At 59.0% G+C, this 17,140-nt stretch overlaps 1 protein-coding gene across 3 annotated transcripts in view; it reads right to left on the minus strand.

The window, feature by feature from the left end:
• MYRF (myelin regulatory factor) overlaps positions 1–11,440 on the minus strand; it is a 35,992-nt gene extending 24,552 nt beyond the window's left edge. For all 3 annotated transcript variants that reach the window (XM_054439102.2, XM_054439101.2, XM_054439100.2), the window contains exon 1: positions 11,257–11,440. In XM_054439102.2, coding sequence (XP_054295077.1) covers positions 11,257–11,302 — 46 coding nt within the window. In that variant the 5' untranslated portion in view covers positions 11,303–11,440. The remainder of the gene's footprint in view (positions 1–11,256) is intronic.
• Positions 11,441–17,140: the final 5,700 nt, after the last annotated feature.

A 17,140-nucleotide genomic window follows, 5' to 3' on the forward strand; every position in this document is an offset into this window, starting at 1 on the left:
AAATATATTAATAATCACAGGAGTTTCTTTACTTTTTTTTTTTTTTTGAGACGGAGTCTTGCTTGGTCTCCCAGGCTAGAGTGCAGTGGTGCAATCTTGCTTCACTACAACCTCCACCTCCCAGGTTCCAGCGATTCTCTTACCTCAGCCTCCCAAGTAGCTGGGATTACAGGCGCCCGCCACCACACATGGCTAATTTTTTGTATTTTTAGTAGAGATGGGGTTTCACCATGTTGGCCAGGCTGGTCTCGAACTCCTGACCTCAGGTGATCTGCCCGCCTCAGCCTCCCAAAGTGCTGGGATTACAGGCTTAAGCCACCGCGCCCGGCCTAATCACAGGAGTTTCTTATGCGCAAGGCATCCTGCAGGCTCTTCCCCTGCGGTGTGTCACTCAATCCTCCCAGCCCAGAATGCTGACCGTGACAGAGACAGTGACTTGACAGTGGCTCATAGTGAGTATCTCCCAGTGCTTCTTAACTCATCATGGTTATGATGACAAAGACAGTGGCGGTGACAGTGACTGCAGCTCACACTGACTGCCTACCAGGCCAGGGACGATTCTAAGTGCTTTATGCATTTTCCCTCTCTAAACAGTGGGGATGTTCAGACAGGTAACATAATCACCATCCCCACTGTTCAGAGAGGTCAAGTCTCCTACCCAAGGCAACACAGCAAGGAGGAATCCAACCAGGTGCAGAGGCCTGACTCCAAGGGGGAGAGTGTGGCTGGCGGTTGCTGTGCCTTCCCCACCCCACCTGGAGTGTCGCCCCCCACCCTGGCCGCTGAAGCTGCAAGTTTTTGAGCCTGAACTTGGAATCTACGGGGAATGATGGGCTGATGCAGTCATGGTGTTGCTATTTATAACAGACCCAGCCCCCTCCTCTCCTGGCCAGGAGCACTCCTAATCGCCCCTAATCCTCCTGTCCACCTCCCTCGGGATAGGGGGCCTCAGGCAGAGGCATCCTGGGAGACCCTAACGAGAACCAGATGTGCTTTGGGGGAGGAGGGACCCTCCCGTGCCAGGGTCCGGGCGGACGGAGGATGGAGGAAGGAGGTGGGAGGAGGGAGCTGATGGGGCAGCGTTGGGGGGAGGCCAGTGGGTGGGGAAGAAGTTTGAGGGTTGGGGGCTCGGAGGGCCTCCTGAGGAACGCTGACCCCACACCTCCTCCTGGAAGCCCTGGAGGCCGCGTCGTCTCTTCCCCACGCCGCTCGGCCCCCAGCCCGCCCACGAACCACACTGGAGATTTCTAACAGACATTCCAGGTGGACAAGACAAGGGTGGGGGCTTGCCAAAGCCCAGGGATTGCTGAGGCTGGGATAGAGCCCCCAAGAACCCCGGACGGGGGCAGGGTCCCATGGGCACACTCTTGGGAGCGCCCCTCCCCACTGCTCCCAAAAGAGCCCCAGAACATCACTGGAGCCCAACCAGAGGTACCTGCCAGGCAGAAAGCGGAATATGGGCCATATGGCTCATTCTGATCCTCAAGACCTCTCTGAGAGAAGGGAAGCCGGGCCCGCCAGAGGCTGCCCGAGGCTGCCCAGGGCCCAATAACCCAAAAACAGCAGCATGAGCTCACAAACCAGCATCTCTGTCCTTCCCTTCTCAAACCCTTCAACAACTTCCCACTGCTGGGGAGAAATCCGGAGCCCTCTGGCAGTCCAAGGCCTGACATGGTCCCCTGCCTGCCCCCGACAGCCTTTTCTCCTTCCCCAGGTCCTCTGCCTCCCCTCCTCTCCGTGGTCGGCCCTTGCCTCCTTTCCATCCCGCATCAAGGCCTTCGCACATGCCATTCCATGCTGTTCCCTAAGCCTGAGAAAGCCGGGTCCTATTCAGGCTTTAGGTTTTGTCTTAAATGTAAATTCCCCCAAGAGGCCATCTCTGACTCTCCCATTCTGTTTAGCACGGGATGGGCAGGGGCGTTGTAATTCCTCATCAGCTCTTCACCTTCCCGCCTACACACACCCCGCTGGGCAGGATGAGTGTCTGTCCACCACCCGCTCACCACCACGCCCAGTGGCCACTCTGTACCCAACCCTGTGCCATGTGCTTTACACGACTCATATTGAATTCTCATCCCAACCCTACAAGGTAGGTGATTTTCTTTTTCTTCATTTTATAGATGAGGAAACTGAGGCTCAGAAAGGATGGGCATGTGCCCATAGCTTACGGGGCAGGCGCTGGGCAATGAGCGCTGTCCTGTTCTGTCTCTCTGGGATATAGTATCCCAGCACACAGCAGGCACCCAGGAAATGTTCACGGAGTGAACCAAGTGGCCAGCGAGGGACCTCGGCCAGGCCATGCTGTGGCCAGGGCTGAGGCTACCTGGGGCCCCTCCAGGTCCTGCCCCTGCCCTGCTGAGCTGTGTGCCTCAGCTGCTCCTCATTAATTAGGCCCTTTATTACCTGCCTGGAACAGGAACCAGACACTGCCCCTTCCCAGGCAGGCTGCGATCCAGACTATGGGAAGGCAGCCCCCTCCCCTCAGCTCCGCTCTTCTCTCCTCGTCTCCTTAAGGCCACCCAGCTGGCCAGGAAAGGAACGGAGGGCACCCAAGCCAGGTGCAGGATGAGAGCAGGCAGGGGCCCAGGTGGTCCCTCCACCCAGGACCCCTCCCTTCCGCCCCTCCTTGTGCTCATGTGCCCCCCCCCACCCCCCACCAGCTGTGGCTGTTGGCTGAGTCTCGGCCATTGTCCCGGGGAACGGGGGAGGGTGGGGACATGGCACAGTGGGAGGCTTGTGCCCTGCCCACCCCCTCCCCTGCCCCGTCAATGGGGCACTTGTCAATTCATGCCCCAAACATGGCGGAAATCCCGTCAGCCACGTGGCTGTGGGTAGGGTGGGCCGGGGCCCGAGGATGCCGGCCAGGCTTGGTGGATCTGAACCTGGGGTGCAGAGGACACCAGGGCCCAGGCCTATTTCCGAGAACCCCAGTAGCTCTGAGTGTCCACTCGGGGCATCTGAACCTGAGGGCTGCCCTAGCTTCAGGCAGCAGCTGAGGACCAGGGTGGTAGCAGTCAAGGGACAGCCCACCTGGGCACAACCATGATGCCCAGAGAGACCTCCAGAGTCAAAGGGGCCTGGTTTCTAATGTGGACTTCCCACTTCATTAATGAGGGCTGTGACCCTCAGCAAGTGACCTGAGCCCTGGCTTCCTTCTCCATCAGATGGAGCACGAATCTCTGCCATGGAGTGAGCCTTAAACGAGGTGACCCCCAGGAGGCCATTCCACAGTCAGGGTGAACCGCCCTGTTTCCATCTCTCTTGGGACTCCCATCTCCTTTCCTGCCCTCACGCCCCCGCCCAGGCTGTCCCCTCTCCCCCAGGCCTCTCCGCCTTGCTGCACACCTGCTCCAGAGCCTCCGAGGGACCTCCTCGCCTTCTCCTAAGTCCCTCTGAGGCATGGTCAGCACTCTGCTGCTATTCTTACACATGCACTGCACAGTCCAGCCTCCGGGCCTCGGTCCCAGCCATCCCTTCCAGTGGGCCAGCCTTCTGCGACTGCCTCCCTGCCTGCCCTGGCAGCCCCTCCCCATCGCCCCAATCACAGAGGGCCCCCAGTGCTGTGGCTCATCTCCCAACCAGTTTACATGGGGGCAAGGCACAGTGGGCCTCACCTCCTTTGGTTTGGGCTTTCTCTCTTTATTAATATGATCTATAGCCAGGCGCAGTGGCTCACACCTGTAATCCCAGCACTTTGGGAGGCCAAGGTGGGCAGATCACGAGGTCAGGAGTTCGAGACCAGCTTGATCAACATGGTGAAAACCTGTCTCTACTAAAAATACAAAAATTAGCCAGGCGTGGTGGCACTTGCCTGTAATCCCAGCTACTCAGGAGGCTGAGGCGGGAGAATCACTTGAACCCGGGAGGCGGAGGTTGCAGTGAGCCGAGATCATGCCACTACACTTCAGCCTGGGCGACAGAGCGAGACTGTCTCAAAAAAAAAAAAAAAAAAAAATCTATAACTGCTAGCTGCCCTGCTTCAGACTTCAACTTGTGACCAGAACCTTCTTAGTCAAAATGCCTCAGGTCAGATGTTTGCTTGTGCAAGCAATCCTTTGCCTCTCTGCATCAAATCTCAGTTAGCTTGGGCCCAGCAGCCACACCTGACAAAGATGGGGCTCTTGAGCCGTTTTTCTATCAGGTTCTTCGATCTGAGTCACAGTAGTCTTTGTTCTCTCCCAGCTTCTTACCAGACATGCAGAAGAGCCCCCAAAGGCTGCCTACAGAGACCCCTCTCTTTTTTTACCTTTTTTTTTTGAGACAAAGTTTCACTCTGTTGCCCAGGCTGGAGTGCAGTGGCACAATCTTGGCTCACTGCAACTTCCGCCTCCTGAGTTCAAGTGATTCTCCCACCTCAGCCTCTCAACGAGCTGGGATTACAGGCACCTGCCGCCACGTCTGGCTAATTGTTGTATTTTTTGTAGAGATGGGATTTCACTATGTTGGCCAGGCTGGTCTCGAACTCCTGACCTCAGGTGATCCACCTGCCTCGGCCTCCCAAAGTGCTGGGATTACAGGCATGAGCCACTGGCCCAGCCGGACAACCCTCTCTTCTAGGAGACCCAGAATCTTTAGCCATCCTTGGGCTATGGCTACATCCACTCCAAGTCCCCAGGAAGCTGCCACCCTGTCCTCAGGTCAACACAAGGCTGAACTCACAGCTCCAAGATGCTCCAAAGCCAGGTCCAACAGCACCAAGGCCAGCGGCTGCGACCTGTTCCTACTCTCTCCCACAGGGACCAGGGCAGGCAGGCCACCAGGTGCCAGGTAGAGACCCTGAAGCTTGGGGTGGACACAGGTCTCCACCAGGGTCACCTGTGCCCATCTGTGCCTACACACCAGTGTGGCCCCATGCAGGCACACTGCCAACACACACACGTATACGTAATGGCACACCCCGCAGTCAGGTATCCACTGACATGCACATGATCACGTACCACATGCCCCCTACTCATGCATACACAGTACTGACACACACAGTGGCACGCCCCACACACATACCCACACACGTGCGCACACCAGCGTTCATCCGTGTGCCTTCATTCATTCAGCAGTTATTTACTGAGCACCTGTTATGTGTCAGGCAAGCATAGTGCCCAGCTTTGGGGCTACAGCAGTGAGCAAAAGAGACAAAAGCCTTGCCCACATGGAGCTGACATTCTAGGGAGCAGAGTCAGATGACGAGAGCAGCCAAATGCCTAGCATTCTAGAAGGTTCCAGATGGTGGGGACAGCCGGTGCAAAAGCCCTAAGGTACGAGCATGCCTGTGCATGTTCACACCTCAGCACACTTCACAGGTGTATATGCCAGGACACGCATGTACACAAATGCTCACTGACCCGACGGCAGGCCCAGGCCCACAGGCACAGCGTCACATGCGTGGGTTAGGTTAGTGGCCACCCAGGAAGAGCTCCCGCCTCCTCTTCTTCCCTCCAAGCCCCCTCCCCACCTGTTGTCAGACCCTCCCTAAGCAGCTCCGGCTGGAGCCAGGCCCCACTGAGTGAACTCAGTGTCACAGGCGCAACTTCCCTCCCTAAGGGCAGCCCCCTGCCTCCAAGCTAGCAGGGCAGGGGATGGGGATCCCCTTGCCCCAGCCATGGAGGGAGAACAGAGGGGAGTGAGGGAGGCCGGAGGGAGATATGATCCTCAAACTCCACAAAGGAGAGACAGAGGCTGTGGCTGTGCACTCTGGTGGCTGCACGGACCCGGGTCAGCTGGAGGGAGAACTTCCCTCACTGATGTGACCTGGGGCACAGGGAGGACAGAGTGTCCGGGAGCCCCCTCCATAATCTAGGCCTGCAGGGGGCTCCGGACCCAACTGTACTCCCCATCCAGGGGCTTTGCCCCCCCGCCTCACTCCAGGCCTTGGCACTCGTGGGGTCTAACTGCTCACGTCATGCAACCTTGACCATGTGAGTGAGGGCTCTGAGGTCTAGAGAGGTCAAGGAGGCTGCACGGACATCACCTGGCACGGCCACCCGTGCTGGAGCCACCCCTCAGCATGTCAGGAGGAGAGGCCCCTTCCCTGCCCACCCCAGGCTGGCACCCAGCTGGGACCCAGGCTCCAGTCCCAACTCTGTTGTGGCCACCTTGAGGGAGCCTGACACATCATCGCCTTCCTCTCCTGCCTCACAGTCTCCCTCAGAAATGGGAGGCCATCACCCACGCTTCCACTGCACCCCAGGACTCCAGGAAGACAACGTGCAAAGAGCCTGGGTGCAGCAGATGAAGCCACAATACAGCCAAGCCCCTCCCTATTGCTGGCAGCAAGAACAGAACCCAAATCTCAGAGGGGGAGGTGGGGCGGGCCCACTGGATGTGCCAGGGACCAGGACCAGGCCACGCTGGGCCAGAGCTGTCACGGTGCAGGCCCTGTGCACAGAACCACAGAACACGCTCAACAAGCCCCCTAAGCTTAGGGGCACTGACCTACCCTGGGGACCAGTAATCTTCAAGGTAGGCCGCAGAACACCTGCCATGGACCAATGGAGTGTTCACCAGGCCAGGCACTATCTCACCTAATCACCCCAGAAACCCTGGGACGGAGGCCCTGCCATTACAACTGCATTCCCATTTTACAGATGAGAAAGCGGAGGCACAGCGGTGCCCTGATACGGCCAAGAGAAGGACTGTGGGTAAGCAGGAGAGCTAGGAACAGACCCCAGCTGCCCTCGCTGGCGAATGCACAGAACCATTACATCATCCCACCCCGAGACCCAACCAAGAGGTACCCACACCCCGTGGTAGCAGGGGCTGAAGGCCCGGAGATAGGAGAGGAGGCCCCACATACTCCAGCACCCAAGGCAATGAGAGAAACTGAGGCCCAGGAAGGTGCTAGGTCCGTGAGGAGGAAGGTGGCAAGGTAAGGCAGGCTGCCTGGGTAGGGCGGGGCCACCCAGTTAATGATTCAGTTAATAATTTCTGCTCCCAGTTCCTTATCAGGGAGGGCAAAGTCCAAGGGTGGCAGCCAATCAGCAGCTCTGCTGGGCTGTTACCCAGCAGCCTCTGCTGCCAGGGCCCTCTAGTCTGTAACCCCTTGGGAGTTGGTAAGTGGGGAGCCAGCCCCCCAGGAAAAGGCCATTCTGCCCTCAAATGCCCTCCTTGGCTCTACTTAAGACCCCAGGGAGCACTCTGTCCGGCCTTCCAGTCTCAGGAGAGTCCCTGAGACTAAAGGGTTAGTAACTGCCTGCTTCTCACCCCTGCACTGACCCCAGGCCCTCCAGAGAGGTGCTTTCTGGGGTGCGTCCCCCACCCCCGCCGCCTCTATTCACATACCCATTGTTGTCTCCATTGACCCTGAGAACACTTCCTGCCCACCCCCTACCCCTGCCCTGCACTGGGTGCTGGGGACATGGTGATGAGTCAGACCCCCCACTACCATTTCCTCCCCTGCCTGGGCTCAGGGCCTGGGGTGGGTCTGGCAATCAGCTCCATGCACTGGGGCTAGGACAGGAGTCCTCAGGGGGGCTCTGGATGGACCCAGGAGGCAGGTCCTCTTCCTGGGAGTCAGGGGTCAGGAAACCCTGTGCCTGGCCACCCCTCCCATCTACTTACTCCCTGGGTGCACCAGGGACAGACAGAGACAGACAGGCTGACACGGGCCACAGTGCCACCCCCATCACAAAGCCCAGCTCAGCCCCCGGATTCCTGTCCAGGTGGGGGTCTTCTCTTCCAAATCGTCAGGTAGTCTCTACCTGGGACCTCCTCCTGCCCTCTGGAGGCAGAGATGTTGGTCCCTGACAGGTAGCCCCCCACCCCAAGGTACTGGTGGCAGAGTAGGGAGCTGGGGGCTAGCTGTCCACTCTGGCTAACTCTGGCCAACTCCCTTCTCTCTGAGCCTCAGCCAGCACCATTCCCCTCCCCTCACCCATCCCACAGCCGGGAAGGGTGGCTTTCAAAACAGTATCCTGGTGCTCCGGGGGCTGTGGGGAGCCCAGCCCCCTTATCCACCGTATCTGTCTTATCAGGAGACTATGAGTTTGTTTTATGGTTAAAAAATCACATTGGAAGCCCCTGCTCTGGTCCAACCCACTTACTTACCCTGGGAGGGGAATGAGGCCAGAGAAGGAAGTCACCAGTCCAAGCCACCCATCAGCTTCAGAAGGGGCAAAATCCCAGACCTCCCTCCTCCAGCCCTGGTGGGGCTCCAGAGGCTGGACAGAGGCCCACTAAACTCCAAGTGGTCTTTCCAGCACCTGCTGGAAAGCAAATTCCCTCCATCCTCCAAGGCTCCCTGTACACCCACCTGCTTTCTGGGGGACACTGGCTGCTCACTTGAGCCTCACGTGCCCCTAGAATCTGGGGCCAGCAGGCACCCCTTCCAGGCTCGGCCATTCATACTCTAACATGTCTCTCCTCCCCAGGGCTGGGCAGTGAGCTTCTTCAGAGCTAAGGTTCTTCTCTGCCACCCCCTCCTATCTTGCAGATGAGGGAAAAGGACTTAAAGAGGGCAAGAGCTCTTTGGGGGTTCCCTGCCAGGCACAGACGGTCACCCCACTCTCAGTGGTCCAGCCTGCACCAGAACTCTGAGGTCCTGGCAGGATTCTCAGACGCTGCCCTGTCCTGTGCCTGCCCTGGCTCTGGAGTCCAAGGCCCCCTTACACTGTGGCCCGGTTACCTGCTGGAAGCCAGTGCATCCTGCCCGGTGGGTCCCCTCTCTGCAGGCCCTGTGCCCGCCGGACTGGGCTGCCTTGCCTCTCTCTAGGGGATTAGCTGGGCGGTCACGGGGGCCCGGCTGTACCAGCCTCGAGGGGGCCGCCCTGTCCCGGCCTCCCACCCGAGGTCCAAAGCGCCTTAGCCCCCAGCCCACCACCGGCACAGGGCAGGACCCAGCACCTATGCTTGGTGTGACCAGGGAGGGGCATCACGTCAGGTGAGGGGGCGCGCTGTGCTGCAGCCCCTTCAGTAAAACCCTTTCCCAGTCTCCCAGACCAGAGCTGAGAGCACAGGGTCTACTACCCACTGTCCAGAGGGATGACCAAGGCCAAGTCGGGACCAGAATGAGAGCTCAGGTGTCCCCAGCCCCAGCCCCAAGTGTGACAGCACTCAAGAGTGACGCAGCCACGGCTCAAAAGCACAGCTTCCCGCTCCCTCGCACTTCACACTCACACTCACAAGCACACCAGGCCCTGCCGCTCCCCGGCCTTCTCTCACACCTACAGTGGGTCCCCCACATGGGCCTTCCCCTCCCAAGTGGCCTGGAGACCCTAGCCTTCAGGGCCCACCCACACCTTCCCCCATCGCAGGGGCTGGGAGCTGTTTCCAGCCCAGCCCTCCTAGGCAGGCAGCCTCACACCCCTCCCCTGCTCCCCACAGACATTCTTGAGTCTCCTCTTATCTCTCTGGAGGGAGCAGCGCAGCCTCCCCCCCCAGGCCGCTGCATGGCTAAGCCGTGGCGTCAGCCCCCGCCCCCCAACCCATGGTCAGGAGGGAGCCAGGGAGTCCAGGCCAGCCAGGCCCACCCCTCTGCTCTCTGTCCGGGCCCAGCGTCCTGGGGCAGGCAGTGTGGAGGTCAAGGGAGCCTGGCCTAAGGGTCCTCTGGGTACCTAGCAGGCTCAAGGCACCCCAGACAGTAACCCAAGCAAGCACGAATGTCTGGTCCCCTTTTCCCTGAAGGTCTCAAACCGTGTCAGGCCCCTCGAGAGCTCCTATGGATCAACAGTGTCTGGGGAGAGCCAGAGCCCCGGGACAGATGCGGGGCTGCCTAAGACCCTCAGATGGCCCAACTGACACAGAGTCAACCGTTCAATCTAGTCTAAGCCTGAATTCTTGGGGTCTGGGTCTGTGGGGTGTCCAGAATCCTGCAGTGGGATGACTGAGGCTTGGGGGTGCCCCTGCCTGGGCTGCTCAGGCCCTGCCTCCCAAGTCACAGAGGGAGAGAAACTGAGGCACCAGAAGACCTGCTTCTCTCCTCCACAGGACTCCACAGGAATCTGGGGCTTGAAACTTGGGCCTTGGTTCCCTGCCCTGTAGCCCTGATAGGTTCACACATGAAGGGAAGGTTCTCAATGCACCAAGGAGCAGGATGTGGCCTTAGGGACTAGAGGGAGCTCGGGGCAGGGGCTGGGCGCGCTACATTGGTAGACAGGGGCACAAAGGGGGGCCAGAGGGTCTGGCTAGATGTTCCAGGGAGGTTCTGAGAAGCAGAGTGGGCTGGGAGGCAGTCAGCCTGAACTTCCCCTCCCCCTCCCACTGCTGTCCCATCCCTCCAGAACCCAGCACCAGGAGGAGTGGTGGCCCTGCAGGAGGGGCAGGGGCAGTCCAGGAAAACACAGGGAGTTGGTTAGATGTAGGAGCAGACCTCCAAAACCAATGTAGGGGTGGGGACAGAAGAAGATATTATGGAGTGTATGTCAATTCCACCCCAGAGGGCTCCTTTCGGGGTCAAGGGGGGGTGAGGTCGCTCTTTGAGGGGGCGAAGTCAGAGAGGCACAGCTCCAGGGTTGGGGGGACATAGTGCTGAGGAGCCTCAGAGGGCTGGTGGGATGCAGTTCACAGCACTAGAAGGGTCTCGGAGAGCAGAGGTGACCGGTGGCAGGGATGTCAGCTTCAAGAAGGTTCCAGCCCTAGGAGAGCATGCTAGGGAGGGGGGGTCCCAGCCCCAAACAGGAGAGGAGTCACTAGGGGCAGCATTGTGGAAAGCAGGTGGCAGTCTCCAAGGGGGTCCAGTCTCGAAAGTGGTCCTACCCTCATGGAAGCACAGTGGGGAGGTCCCAGCTCCTAGAAGTCAGGGGGGATGGCGCCAACCTGAAGGGCACACAGGGGGTCTTGGTCTCTAGGCGGGGATCACAGATTCTGGGAAGCAGGCTGGGGTCCAGCCTCAAGAGGTATGGAAGGTCCTAGAAGGCACGCCGGGGGTCTGGGTCTTGAAGGGGGTTCTATCCCGCTTGGGGTTCTGGGGAAGCACAGTAGAGGGTCCCCAGACTCGGGAAGTTTGCTGGGGGCGAGAGTGTCACAATTTAGGGAAAGTTCCGGGTCCTGGAAGGCTCAAAGGAGTCCGGACCTGGAAGGGGACACAGTCCCAAGGAAGCTGCGAGTTGAGGAGCGGGGAGGGGGAGCCCAACTTCAGCGGCGGTGGGTGGTAACTGCCCAGGGGACTCCCAGCCCCGGGAGCCTGTCTTGGCGGGCTGGTGCCAGCCTGAAGGAGGGTCCCAGCCAGAGGAGGCGGAAACACAGCGAGGGGCCCCAGTCCCCGGGGAGATCAGCCGGGGGTTCCCAGCGCCAGAGGGTCGCCGCCTCCAGCCCGCGGTCTCTCACCTTCGAAGAAGCGCTGCAGCGCCTCCGTCTCGTCCACCACCTCCATGTCCCGCCTGCCCGGCGCACACTCCGGCCGCGGCCCCGCTATAGCCCGGCCCGGGGGCGCGGCATCGCCGGCGCGGCCCGCGCGACAGTCCCGGCTGGGCTCCGGCTGCGGTCCCGCCCGGTCCGCTGCCGCGCTTGCCCCCCGCGCGGCCCTGGCCCGGCCCCTGCCCGCCCCACGCGCTCCGCCCGCCGCGCCCAGCGCCCCCTGCCGGCCCGCGCCGCGCCCAGCCCGGCCGCGGGCACCACGCTCCCGACTCCTGCAGGCGGCGCTCAGCGCTGGGCAGTCCTAGGCTTGCCGGGCGCGGGGCCGTCCCGGGTCGGGGGGCGTGGGGCCCTCCCAGGCTTGCGGGGCGCGGGGCCTTACCGGATCGGGGTGGCGCGGGGTAGTCCCAGGTTTGCGGGGCGCGGGGCCGTCTCGGGCCGGGGGAGGGGGGCCATCCCAGGTTTGCGGGGCGTTGGGCCTTCCCGGGTCGGGGTGGGTGCGAAGGGCCGCTTGGCCTCTGTGGGGTCGGGAATGGAAGGGTGTGCCCTCGCCATCCTCGCCTTCGTCTTGCACAGGACAAGATGTCACGATTCCGAATCCAAACCTCAGAGACAGCCCCCAACCCTCTCGTTAGCCACCCACCCACCCAGCTCAGCAACGATAACAACCTGCATTTAGGGAACGTGTGTTACGTGCCAGGCCACACAGGCGTTATCTCATGTAATCTTCACAGGCACCCTATCAAGGAGATGCTATTGTTACCCGCATTTTACAGGTGGGGAAACTGAGGCTCAATGCATTAAGGACTGCCAGGAAGCCCTGTCCTGTGGCTGTGGTGATGGAAATGTTCCCTGTGTTGTGCAGTATGGTAGTCACTGGCCACAAGTGAGCACTGGAAATGTGCCTATTGAGACTGAGGAACTGATTTTTTCATTTTGTTTAATTGTAATTAAACAGTTACGTGTGGCTGTGGTATTGGACAATGCAGGTCTAAAAGCTCCTTTTTTTTTGAGATGGAGTTCTGCTCTGTTGCCCAGGCTGGAGTGCAATGGCGTGATCTCAGCTCACTGCAACCTCCGCCTCCTGGGTTCAAGCGATTCTCCTGCCTCAGCCTCCCGAGTAACTGGGATTACAGGCACCCGCCACCACGCTGGGCTAACTTTTGTATTTTTAGTAGAGACGGGGTTTCCTCATGTTGGCCAGGCTGGTCTCGAACTCCTGACCTTAGGTGATCAGCCCACGTTGGCCTCCCAAACTGCTGGGATTACAGGCATAAGCCACCGCTCCCGGCCCTGGCTAAGAGTTTCAAGGTCATTAAAGTTCAGAGCCAAATCCTGGCTGCCCCAAGAATCCGAGCTCTCCTTTGCCGTGGCCCTGTCTGGTATAATGAAACCTGGAGGTTCTAACTCGATATATGTCCAGGATAAAGCGGTTGTCCTTGTGCCCCTGCCTTCACCCTTATGACTGACTGCCTCTGCATCTCTGTCCTGCCCAACTTGCACAGCCTCTCGTCTCACCGATATCCCCTTCAGTTCTCCCAAATCACCCTTTCTGAAACATACATCCGATCATGTCATTCCTTTGCAAAACTAAGTTTCCCTTTGCACTCAAAACAACATCTGAATGTCTTGCTCTGGTTTCTCAGGCCCCACCTCTACCACTGACCTCAGCTCTTCCCCTCTCTCCATTGCTCACTGAATAACAGCCACCAAGGCCTCCTTGCCATTGCTCAAACATGCGAGGCCTACACCTGCCACAGGGCCTTGGCACATGCTATTCCATCTGTTTACAATGCTTGTCTCCACATGGCTAGTTCTTTGTAGCAGTTGGTCTCAGCTCAAATGTCATGTCCCCAACCACCCTACCTAAAGCAGTTCTCCCTAACTAGGCCTTTCTTGCTCACCATGTAAAAGATTCCTATTTAGTTTCTGTTATTATCCTTCTTGCTCCAGAATGGAAGCCCTAAGAGGGCAAGATATTTTTCTGTATTGGTCACTGCTATAGCTTCAACACCAAGAACATGACCTGGCACACAGTAGGTGCTCAATAAATGTGTTGAATGAATGTACGGTGGCATCTTCAAACTACCGAATCCAGTCAGGCTCTAGTGGCTCACACCTGTGATCCCAGCACTTTGGGAGGTTGAGGCAGGAGGATCGCTTGAGGCCAGGAGTTCGAGACCAGCCTGGGCAACATGGCAAGACCCTGTCTCTACAAAAAATTAAAAAATTAACTAGGCACGGTGGCACATGCCTGTGATCCCAGCTACTGGGGAGGCTGAGGAAGGAGGATCGCTTGAGCCCAGGAGGTTGAGGCTGCAGTGAGCCATTTTTGCACCACTGCACTCCAGCCTGGGCGACAGAGCAAAACCCTGTCTCCAAACACAAAAAAACAAACAAACAAAAATCTACAGAATCCCGGACCTCTGAAACCTTGGGAGCAGATAATTCTGGAATCCCAGACCTAGAGAATCATCCTGCTTCAGAGTGGCTCAACTTGATGCCTCTCGAGACCCTTCAAGGCAGCATGTAAAAGCTGGAAAAACCTACCGCACCCAACCACTGTTTGACAAGCCACTGAACAGAGGCCAGAGGTGTGGGGGATGCTGGCAGATCAAGATGCCAACGTAGCCAGCTTCGGACTCTCACCTCTGCCTTGCAGCATCCCCGGGGAGGGCGGGGCACAAGCCAGGCCACCCCGTGGGGATGGGGTGAGAGGCCTGGAAGCCGCTCCCACCCCAGCCTCCCTGTCAGTTCTCAGTGGCCAGCCGTGGGGGAGGGGCAGCCAATGCCTGAGCCCCAGATGTGGCCCAGTCAGCAGGCCCACGGTGGCCCGCCGAAGAGGGTCAATGCCACGACAGTTCTGGGGTTGGGGGAGGGGGTGCTGAGGCCGGCGGGTGCCTCACAATGAGGTTTTGTCCCTCTGGGGGCCGCTCTCAGAGCTGTTGCTCTTAGATATATAGAATGGGATTTTGCTGGAGGCCCCAGCTGTGTGTGCTGACCACAGCTCCCCCACCGCCCCCACAGGGGCTGGGCTGAGAGGGGGGAGAGGGGCCACACTGAGACTCCTATTCTTTTCCAGCTGATACACCCCAGAGGTTTTTCTCCCTCCGCAGACTCCCTTAAGACAATTGTTATTCTCCACCCTGCCCCGCCTCCACCCGGGGTCAGGCCTGCCTGCGGACAAAGTAGACACCCGCCTACACCATGCGATTCTTAAAAATGGATTTACATTATGAGTTGCCTGGGACCAGCCACAGAACCAGCTTCTCTACAAGCCTCCACGTACCCATGGATCTTTCCTCTGTATCCCGCGTGCTGCATAACTGACCATCATCTAAGGTCTCACCACCATCCATTGAGCTACACATTGTCCCTGTCCTGGTCAGCAAGGGCTGGAGGTAGAAGGGAAGACTCGCATTTTGTCCCTAACGCCCCAACTTCATTGCATTATAATCAATTAAGAGTATAGATTATTCAGTCTCTGGGGTAGCCTTGAAGTTGGAAGGGGTGGAATGGAGCCTCCTGTTAACCCTATAGGAGCTGACCTGGCTAAGGGAGCTCAGGCCCTGCCATCTCCCCTGTTACACTAGGTCACTGAGCAAAGGAGCAGCTGTCCCCAGGGATTTTCATCTCTGGACTGGAGGAAAGAGGTGGCTGAAATATCCCAGGCTCAAGGGCTCAGCCAAAAGTCGAGGCTGCCATCTGCCAGCTCCATAATGAAGTTGGGTCCCAAGCAGCGCTGGGGCAGAGGCTGGGGCAGGAAGATGGCTGGGCCGGTGAAAGTAGCCCAAGGGACTTGCATACCAGGACCTAGGGGGGCCCATCAATGGAGACGAGTCCTCATCTGTGCCCCTAGCTTCTCTACCAAGCCACAGTGAGTGAGGGGCTGAGATTTCAGCCCTAGCCCAGCAGACATGGCTGTCCCCTGTGGCCAGCTCCACCTGGTCCCCAAGGCCTGCCCTCTGTCCTCAGAGGCCTCATCTATAAAGCACACTCAGTATCCCTGCCTTACAGTGGAGGTAAAATGCCAGGTCAGTGATCAGTAAATGGTGCCCTCTCCAGTTCCAATCAGCTCCCAGCACCCATCACTGGCCCTTGAGTGGGAGCAGGGCCAGGAGGAGGTGGCAGACAGAAGGCAGCACTGGGGAGAGGGATGCTGGCACCTGAGGGTTAATGGGTAATGGGCGTAGAGGCCAGCCCAGGAGAAGGTAGAGCCCTGTCCTCCCCACCCTGGGACTCTCCTGGCCTCCTGTGGACCCACACAGCACTGGCATCAGGCCATTTCGCAGAGGAAGAGGAGGGCTCAAAGTGGGGTGAGTGTCAATCCAGCAAGCCAGTGAGGCTGGTGGTCCAGCTTCCCTGGACTAAGGCCCAAGGGCACACCTGAGTGTGGGGGCCTGCAGGGTAGACCCCTTCCTGAATGCAGGGGCACCGGGACAGAAGGGGGCTGCTGCAGGTACTGAGTGGAGCTTGGAGGCAGAGTGCCTCTCTAGCCCTTCCCAGCACTGCCCTCTCAAGACCCTCCCCAATGCCACACCCTGGCTGCAGCGCCGGGCAAGCCACAGAGCCTCCCTGGCCTTCAGTTTCTTCTGCCTGTGCTGTGCTCACTGGACAGGATAATTTGCAGACCAATGAGACCACTGAGGGCAAAGAACCTCTGAAAGCCATCAGGTGTGGTGGAGGCCAGAGTCCTAGGCTGGGAGGCCCTGATTCTGGTCCCCAGTCTGTCCCCACCTCCATGCGACCTTGGGCAGGTCTTCACCTTTGTTTGGCCCGTTTCTGCTTCTGTTCAGTGGCTGTGGGTGAAGACAGGCTCTAAGGCCGAGGGCATTCTTCTATCACCCTCTCCAGCCCCTCACCAAGTAGGGCCACTGGACACTGGGGGCCGAGATGGGCGCAGGGTAGGGGGAAGGGAAAGGACCAGTCAGCTTGGCTGGGTCAGTGCCGACGCCGGACTCTGCGGCCAAGGCGGGACTGGCTGGCTGAACAGCGCCACCTGCTGTGTGGAGGGGGCAGGCCCCACCGTCTGGGCCTTCCAGCCACTCCCCAGGCCTCACTGCCCTGAAGCTAGGCTGGCCTGGGGTTCCTGGGCTGCACTGGGTCTGGCCAGGTATTTCGCGCCCTCTTCGGAAAGCCCTCAGCAAAGACTTCTAGTGGCCCCTGCATTTCAGTGCTGTCCCACTGGGATCTTCCACTCCTTCCTGCCCTAGCTGTCTGCATTTTTGGGGAGGGAGGTGGACATGATCAGACTAGCCTGGTCCCCCAGTCGCTGGCTTGGCAGTCTTGGGCAGCTAATCCTGAGCCTCAGACCCCTCAAGGAGGAAGGGGTGGCCAGCAAGCTGTATCTTTCCGGGCTATAGTATGAACATGCACCCGCTGGTGTATCTCTCACACAGGCAGGACTCCGCAAGTGGCTGCTCTCATTCACAGGGGGCTTCGAGGGTCTTCTACTCCCTCCCTGCAACTCAAAGTGTGGCCCTGGGTCAGGGCACTAGCCGGGCAGGAGCAGGTGAGAAATCTATACCTGGGCCCCACCCCGGACCACTGAACCCGCACCTGCATTTAGCAAGCGCCCCAGTGAGTCATGAGCACTGTGAACTTTGAGAAACAAAGTTTCTCAAAGCAGACAAAGGGCTGGACCTGAACCACCCAAACACACCTTGCGTCTTGGGGGTGAAACGGGCTCTGGTCCCAAGGAATCTGTTTCCCCCTTAGGCTTTCTGTTCCATCCAGGGAACAGTGGCAGAGGCCCCCCCGGCCCCCTGCCCCATGCCGACCCCCTGCTCGGCTGCAACCTCGACATCAAGTTTCTACCCAGTCCCCACCTGATGCAAAGACACTGGAGGCAGCCAGC

The sequence above is a fragment of the Pongo pygmaeus genome, chromosome 9 (genome assembly GCF_028885625.2).
Source record: "Pongo pygmaeus isolate AG05252 chromosome 9, NHGRI_mPonPyg2-v2.0_pri, whole genome shotgun sequence".
Taxonomy (NCBI): domain Eukaryota; kingdom Metazoa; phylum Chordata; class Mammalia; order Primates; family Hominidae; genus Pongo; species Pongo pygmaeus.